General features: G+C 40.4%; 1 protein-coding gene across 2 annotated transcripts; it reads right to left on the bottom strand.

Moving 5' to 3' along the window:
• Positions 1-2,299: 2,299 nt before the first annotated feature.
• On the bottom strand, positions 2,300-8,430 carry gchfr (GTP cyclohydrolase I feedback regulator). Of its 2 annotated transcripts, none has more exons than XM_041812950.1 (3): positions 8,249-8,430; positions 7,650-7,741; positions 2,300-2,914 (listed from the first exon to the last, which is right to left on the bottom strand). In XM_041812950.1, exons 1-3 carry the CDS (start codon positions 8,282-8,284, stop codon positions 2,785-2,787), a joined length of 258 nt encoding a protein of 85 aa, XP_041668884.1. In that variant the 5' UTR covers positions 8,285-8,430; the 3' UTR covers positions 2,300-2,784. The 2 variants fall into 2 exon arrangements, with proteins under 2 accessions (XP_041668884.1, XP_041668883.1); XM_041812949.1 differs by having other exon boundaries at positions 7,650-7,744; positions 8,249-8,425.
• Between the last annotated feature and the right edge of the window lie 447 nt (positions 8,431-8,877).

Raw genomic sequence — 8,877 nt, 5'->3', positions numbered from 1 at the left:
AGCATTGACAGGTGAAGAACCTGGGCAACAATTGTATGCGGAGTCTCTCCCGTCTTAGCTGCTGAAACTTGTAACTTCTTTAGGGTAGTCATAGGTGTCTTGGTGGCCTCTCTTGCTCTCTAGTCTCCTTCTTGAACGCTTAGTTTGTGAAGACGGCTGATCCAGGCAGATTTACATTAACTGTTTTTGTATCTATCTCTTGACTTATACATTTCAATAACCTGAGTTTCTTGGAGTGTTCTTTTGTCTTCATGGTGTAATGGTAGCCAGGAATACTGATTAACAGGGGACTGGAGCTTTCAGACACAGTTTTCTTCATAATACTGTCCCACTATGTGCCAGGTTACTAGTTTTAAGTTTTGTCATTTCTTAAAAGGAGAAAAAGACTATAAAAATACATATTAGTGACTGACATTGGTTTAGGTATTGAACTCTTTCATGTTAGGGAGTTGTGTTTTTTTTTTTTGGACAATTGGTTGCCAGGCAGCTAGCACAGACTCTGGGAAGTCACTTCTCCTTGCCAAGAAATGATCTGCAAACCAACCCCCGATAAAACCACATCTGGCTGAAATTTCAAAATAAATGGACATGGGAATAAAATTGATCCTTTCATCTTTACTCTCAATGCGTAAGCAATCAGCCTTTTATTTTTTTATAATCACTGACTGAAAGGCTTTCATTTTAGGAGTCCTTTATTGTGACAACAGCCAGGCCTATGAAAAGTAACAGTATGTATTAAAGGAGTGAAGCCACAGGTCCAAATTTAATCAGATAAATATGCCTTTATTTTAATTAGAGTCTTCCTCATTGTGTGAGTGTCAAGATGCTGTAAAAGGTGAGGTCTTTGTGCATCATAAAGTGGCCTGGAGGAAAAACTACACGACTGAGATTAGAGTCAACAGTACAAAAATATAAATTTCCTGATTATTAGAGTTTATGACCTAATTTTCATCTTTTTTCTTTAGCATACATTTTTCCCTTCATGTGTATTTCATGAATGGGTGACGCCAAGATTTGGCAGCATCAGTTATGCTTGTTTTGGGTCTATTTTACACATTTATAGTCTTGATGGATTATAACAGAGGCTGTACACCAGCCTAAACTTAAAACCAGTCTGTTGTTCAAAGGCTGTCTTCTGTCCATAAAACTGACCCCAGTACATTTTGTCTGAGTTAAGTTGAAATTGCTCTAAGATGTTCCACAAAATCTCTTATGTAACAGATAGAAAGATACTTGGTATTGCTTATTTATGCTTTCTGGAGTGACACGCTACATCTCTGTGACCTACATTGAGTCAGACGTTTGAGTGCCAAACTGCTGCGGTCACTCTGATTTTTGTAAGAAGGTCCTCTGCCTCTGGAATATCCATCTGTCCAAATAATCTTATTTTCCTGTCCCTCGGGGGGCCATGAAGTAATAATGAGTCTGTATTTGTGGGCCCCTGTGGCGGCGACTTTCTCTCGTCACTGTGTTATTCAGGGGCCACATGGCCGCTTCGCAACAGTCATGCGTCTCTGTGCGACTCCTCGCCCTGACTTTGTTACACAATGTCCAGCTGTGGAGTAAAGCGGTGCGGTGCGGTGTGGTGTGGTTGGAGACATCTGCTCCTCTCCTTTTGCAAAATCCCCTCTTCACATGGTTTTGTTTATGCGTAGCCGTTTTCATATCCCGGCAATGTGCAAAAAAAAAAAAAAGCCCAGGAACACACAAACTCTGTCCAAATGACAACAGAGGAAATACAATTACAGGAAACACATTCACCACCAACCCGGCCCCGAGCCCACAGTGGCTTTCACTGCATGCAAACCAGGATGGGAGGATGAGCCTGCTGCAAACTGTCCTATCAGGAGAGCCCTCAAGTCTTCATGGGATCGTCTTTGACCTTCTTTTTCTGACTTTGTCCCGAGTCTAACCTGTCAATCCAATGTGTGCAAACCCCTGTGGCTGTGATTTGGGAAGCAGCATCACCTAAGCAGCAGGGCTTTAAGTTGGCTGAGTTTCTGGTTTGTGGGTTTGTGATCCAGGCTGGCCCCAGACATGCTCTGGAAGACCTAAGGCTGTACTGAAACCACCCACAATTCTTGGCTCTCCTTTACTGTGTGCCTGCGCTGCTGCAGTACCTCATCTCACAGCATCCCTGCAAGGTGCCACAGAGCCGTGAGAGGTCAGATTAAGAGCCTGTTTGATGTTTGTTAAGTGTCTGGTTAATGGATTATTACAGGGCTGCATATATTCCATTTTGTCTATGGCAAATCCCATAGGGATTGTTTCCATTTATTAAGAAGTACACAAACAGTCCTCATCATTACATCATTTAATCATAAGCATATGATACACTTAAAAAAACATCTTCGGAGCTGTAAGTACAAACTTACCAAACATAGTGGTTTATTTACTCAGACAGAAAACAGGGGGAACTGGGTGAGGCTTTATATACATTCATGCTTTTCATTAAATTCTACCACTGATTGATTATTAGAAAAACTGGCCCTAATTCCCCACAATTGTCCTGAAAGTAAACAGCAAGCAATATCTGCAAAGTGTCAGGAAAATCTCCGGAATGAAGTCTGGTATTCCCTGAAGCTGCTCAGAGTAATCTGAAACCTCAAATATGGGATAATCTCAACCATAGAACTTAACTTGCTGTTGATGACATGCTGATTTTTGTCATCAAGGAAAGATCAGAAAACCAAAGATTAAACTAAGTTTATAATCACAATTTATTTATCTTCTTCATGGCCTCTGGAGGTATTTTAATGCAGTCGACATTCACCTCAGGACCCATCACTCGACCTCTTTGTGGAGGCACCACACCAGTGTCTGTCCCACCCCCGTCATCGCCAGCATGCGGAAGCCGATCTTCTCCAGCTTGTCCAACACCATGCGTGGAGGGTCGTCCACATGGTACTCAGAACTACAAAAGCATAAACACAAAGTCATTCTCCTTTTCCACACATGTTGGACTTTTCCTTCTTTTCGTAAACTTTGCAAGGAAAGGAGAATTCTGTTAATTGTTCTGGTGCTTGTTCACTTCCCTTCCAACACCTTGGTCCGTTTCCCAGCAGCATTTGAATCAGATTGCCAATGACAACACTTCCCCGATCTGTATTCCATCAGCTTGAATGGTTTATTCTAAATCTGCAAAGCAGGAGCCTTTCTCAAACACAAATCGAGAGTTTTTGTTCCCCTCCTCATCTGACCTGATCTCAGCTCTGTCGTCAATATGTACACGTTCGCTGCCAAAGTGAAAGAAACACCGGTGTTAAGTGCCTAAATATGGAAGTATGGTCACACCTGGGAGTGGATGCTACATGTGCCTGCTGAGCTCTGATTGGTAGGATGTGTGATGTGATGTTGGAAGATCTTATTGTTTTTAGATGCATGACTGACAAACTGCAACGTGATTCACTAAAATACATGTGATTGGGATAAAAAGTATTTTGATTATAGCATGCGCAAAGAGTTGTTAGATGAAACGTTTGTAAAGTTGAGCAGTGACAAAGATGATGGCTAAACACTCCAGCAAGGGGAGTGACAAAGAGGCTGATAGCAGAATTTTAGATGACGACGAGAACAATGGCAACAACCAAGACTATGATGTGACTGTGGATCTACTAGCCAAGCCTTAGTGGAAGAGGAAAATGTCTAAAGAGGAGGATATTGATGATTTCAACTCACTCCACTGATCGATGAGTTTTAAAAATGTTCAACTTTAGGGCAAAAGCAGTTCTTTACAGTTAAAGCCAAGGGTTTAAGCTTTTGAATGTTTTTTTTTCTTGTCTCTATCGGCTTCTGAAGCTGCAGAGTGAGCGTTGAAACTCTGTGCAGTTATTCAGAAAACCTTCAGGTTTTCTGGGCTTATTTTTAAAAATACTTGTGCTTTAGAGGGCGATTTTTAGGCAGCCTTAGTTCTATGGGTTAAGAGATGAAGTTTCCCAAAAAAGGTTCACATCTGGATGGAAATGTGTCATCAAGGTAGGGTTAATCCAAAACCAGTGTCAGAATGAAAATGCCTCTACTATAAAAATAAACTTTAAAAAAAGTAGGGATGCACAATATTGGATTTTTGCTGATATTTTAAAACTCATTTTGGCTGATACTGATACCGATATTTAATTACATTTTTTCCACTGTAAAAAACACCAATTCCATCCTGTAATACAAATATATTTTTTAAATATTCGTAGTCTATTTTTTTTTAGAAACTGACTAAACATTTGATTTTTATCAGAAATGAAGGATGTATTTTTTCCCCCCCAAATACAGCCATACACTAATGAAAAACTTACAGTAATGTCTTTGGGTTGCATGTGCATTAAATGCTACAAGTATTTTTAACAGTACAGCCAAAGTTATCTGCATCTTTGAGGGCAATAAATAGCAGCAAAATAACCTGCTGACACTGAGCTCCACAGTACAAAAAAGAAATAGCTTCTAAATTTAGACTGATTCTCCTCATTACTCAGCCAGTTTGCAGGACCGCTCCCTGAGATACTCCTGACAAAGTGCTTTAAATAACAGCAACAAAAAGACAGATTCTTAAATGCAAAAGATCTACCTATAGTTCAGAGCTTAAATGTGCTTTTAAATTTTTGAGACTCAAGATGAACAACAGAAATAAAACTTCAACTGAAGTAGTTCTCCTGATTCTGCTTTAAACAGCACAAACTAACTAAGCAACCAAGTTTAATGGGCATTTCACTGTAAACAGCTCTGTAACAACACAGTGAAACCCCCATCTCCAATGCAGGAGGCAGGACACCTTCATGCACAGCCAGCTGCAGTGTGTGCGCCATGCACACCTAAGTCCGTCATTGCTTTTGTCATGTTTCGCGCACTGTCACCTAGCACGACATGCTCGTTCTTTTTCTTTACTTTCCATATCCGAAACAAGTTATCAAAAGTGGCTGCAATTGCGGCTGCTGAGTGAGCACTCTTGTGCATGCAGGACAGGCTTTTTAAGAGTGAAATCCTCATCTATCCACAGAGGCTCAACATGCTAAAATAACCCCTGGTCTAAATACTTGAGTCAATTTGATATATTGTTACCTCCGCCAAGGAGGTTATGTGATCAGGTGGGTTTGTTAGTTAGTTAGTTTGTTAGCAACTTAACTCAAAAACGTTATGGACGGATTTTGATGAAATTGTCAGGAAATGTCAGAAATGGCATAAGGAAGAACTGATTAGATGTTAGGAGTGATCCAGATCACCATCTGGATCCAGGAATTTTTTAAAGGATTCTTCACTAATGGTGGAGGTCTGTGCTCTCCGAGTGCTTTTTTGTTTTTTATTTTTCATAAATGTGCAAACATTTCTAAAATTCCGTTTTCACTTCGTCACTGCGGGATACTGAGGGTAAATTAATGAGAATAAAAAATATTTAGCATAAGGCTGCAACAGAAGAAATTGAAAGAGAGAGAAGGGGTTCTGAATAGTTTCTAAATACATTGTATATCTAGCATTCTTTGATGGTCTGGAGGGAAACAGCTAAGGGAAGTGACAGCTACTGTTCAACAGACTGTGGTGTTGAAGACTGGGATTTATAATTTCCCATCTCTTTTAAGGAGCACATATTTTATGTCACCTAACAATCACAAAAAGCAGAGATGCAAGCATTGGCCACTTGTGACCTTTATACAGCACCCAGGACACAAATCCACCTCTATAAACAGCGAAGTCCAGAACTTCACCTCAGTGATGTTTACATAAATTTAGAGGACAATCATTCTCCTTACATTGCTACTAGGATAAAAGTCTAAAAAAATTAGGTAACATCAGCTAGCCAATGCTACCCACCAGGACCACCGTTAGCCATCACTTAAGTCATTGCTTTGGGGCAGTTATGGTAGTTAAAAGGCCAGGCCTGAAGCCAGCTCAGTGGAGGGAAGGGTGATTTTTTTTTTCCATAAAGAGGACCTTTTGCAGTTTCTCCCCTCATTTTTTAGAGTTTATTCTGTGCTTCCAATGACAGGCAGCTGCCCCGTGCATTGCTCCACACTTCTAAGTTCTTAATATAATCTATATTGGGAGGACAATCACTAAAGTGGTGCTTTGAACAAGATTAGGGCTTCTGTTGGTTTTAATAATTTGTTGGTTCGTTGGCACTGTGATTTAAAGGACACATTTAGGCTTCAAGGAAGTAAAGTTTTGCTCAAATTAAATTCAAGTCTATTAGCATTAATCCAGAATCTCTTCTGCTTGGGGTTTCTTCTCAGATAGAACTCTGTAAAAGAACAACCCAGGCTTACAGATGAGGACAAAATTATTAGCCCAACAATGATTTTTTAAAGTACTTTCCAAGCCCCAGCCCTTGAACCGTAGCAAAAACTACAGCCGTGCAGTGACTGAGTGAAGAAGAGACACCTACCACCTTAACATTTAGTTTTTTGTTTCTTAATGTCAACATATAAGAAAGAATACATCGGTCACTTACGGTGGAATCATGTGATCTCTAATGTGTGTTTCAAAGAAATAGACTAAAGGTAAAGCACATCAGCAAAAGTTTACAGTGCATCCCTTGCAAGTAACGTGTTCTTCCATTAATATCACCGGATGTTGTTGTACTTTTACAACTACATTTGACAGTACAGAGCTGTGAACCTCTGTATTCTTTAAAATAAGATCAGGCACACCCACAGGAGTGTTTGGGCCCCTGACAAACCCAGTGAATAGACCCTCCCCAGTTGTGATTTATTGATATACTGTATATGTCAGTGCTTGTGTGTTAGATCAGTAGCATTGGTGCTAGCATCCTGGCTGTTAAATTTTGGAGCTGTAAAGTGTGTCAAGCTGTTGCTGGGTTCTGATGTTACTATTACTTACTCTTTAACCCCTTTTCATCTCTGTTTTACCCATTTTCCCAAGTTTTTTCATTATTTTCCCACCTTATCCCATTGTAGCCACTTTTTTAACAATTTTCTCATCAATTTTTGCCTCTCTTGACCCATTTTTGCAACTTTTTAACTGATTTTCACCATTTCCCTCAAATTTTGTATCAATTTTTTGTCTTTCTTGACCTATATTTGCATCTTTTAAGTAATTTTTGCCACTTTTCCTATCTATTTTTACCTTTCTTAATCATTTTTTGCCTCTTTTCCCCCAAATATTTCATTATTTTTCCCTTAAAGCTCTCCAGTTCTCTGTACTTATTCACTGGCATCCTGAGATTTGTGCACATCATGTCTCAGCTATGAAGTCTGACATTACTTTCCAAATAATATAGTCAGTTTGCTCATGCACATCGTTATTATTAGAAAAACAGTAATTTCAGTTTAAGTTTACATTTCAACAAGTCTAAATTGTACTACAGCAACAATAAAGTTCATTTTTGTTTCTTTGATTGGAGTGGTTATTACTCTGGTTAAAAATAAAATATGGTTATCACAGCTTAACCTTACAGTGGACCAAGATTTTCCTGACTTCCATGGGCCCCAGAAAGCTCTCCCCTTTTCCCCCCCTTATGGGCGGCCTTATGTAAGATCAAGAATCAGTTCAGGGGGGGACTTAAGTACCTGATGGAGGACACCTTCAGGCAAACCATGCTTACAGTCCATCAGCTGAGACCCCTCTTAGAGGTACAGTTAAGCTAATCGCTAACCACATTCACCTCCACTCACTACAATAACTGATGTCCTGTTTTTAATACTCACAAGTTGTTCCCCAGCATGGTTGTTTTCCTCGCTCCCAGGTAATTCATGACAGCTGGATCAGAGTATTCATCTCCCACATTAGTTGGACCGTTCTCCTGTGACAAAAGGTAAAGTACCTTAACCATACAGTGAACTGTCTCGGATTGGCTGACAATAAAACTTTCAGCTATCATCATGTGCAGCTTTGACTGTCACTAACTTCACCTGCAGCCATGTGGCAGGTGCAGATCATAATCTCTGCAGCCTATAAATAGATCATCCATTCAGACTATTTAGCATTATGTAGCTCAGTAGATTGAACATGCGCATTAAGAGGCCGTCAACTGTGCAACATGTGTTTTTAATTTAAGGCCCCATGGTTAAAAAAGGAGTGAAACAACAAACGGTGCTTGCTCTGCTTGAAGCTTTGAGTGTTTGTTGTTGATCATGCAGAATATTACAAGCCACTGCACAAGTCTAATCTACCAGTGACGAGTCTGATTGATGTGTAATATGCGTCTGTGTTGTTCTGCCAAATAAAACAGTCCCTAAATCTGCAGCGCGAGCGCGCCTATGCTAAAAGCATGACACTAGGAAATGTAGAGATGCAGGATACACACCAGCCGGATCTGCGTACTGATGAACATGTAAGGCATCCCTGCTCCCCTGGCGACAGCCCCGCTATTCCTCTGGGAATGACCGAGGAGGTTTCCTCTCAGACGCGACAGCTCCCCTCTTCCAACTCGCGCTTCTTGCTGACAGCTCCGCGCGGAATGCGGAAACACCCACCACGGCGGACCAATCACAGCTCCGCTCTCTGCATCTGTGTGCAGTGCTGCCCGGTGCACGGAGTGTTGCTCAACTGATGTGATCAGTAGTTTGTTGACATGAGAAATGTTGGCAAATGCGCCTGTACCAGAGGAAATGTTTTTTGATTCACAGTTCAAAGGAACAGATTATCATTGGGTTTAATCTCCAAGCCCTGTTTATTTTCATCAGAATTACACCCTCTGAGAGCACAAAACTCTGTAAATCATCATTCTGCAGATGGGAGAGGAGTGTTTTCACCTGAAATAAGTAAAGTAAAGAAGCATGCGATTTCATTCATCCCACACATTAGAATCATAAACAGCTCACTCTCTCGGCCCATTAGTTCACATAGATTCAGTTCTGAAAAACACACCAGCTTAAAAAAAAAAAAAAAAAAAATCAAACTTGCATGTATAACATCGAACCCACACTGTTTGGA

This window comes from Cheilinus undulatus, linkage group 18, assembly GCF_018320785.1.
Source record: "Cheilinus undulatus linkage group 18, ASM1832078v1, whole genome shotgun sequence".
Classification (NCBI taxonomy): domain Eukaryota; kingdom Metazoa; phylum Chordata; class Actinopteri; order Labriformes; family Labridae; genus Cheilinus; species Cheilinus undulatus.
Note: the sequence above shows the minus strand (reverse complement) of the source record. Positions and strands in the feature narration are given on the sequence as shown.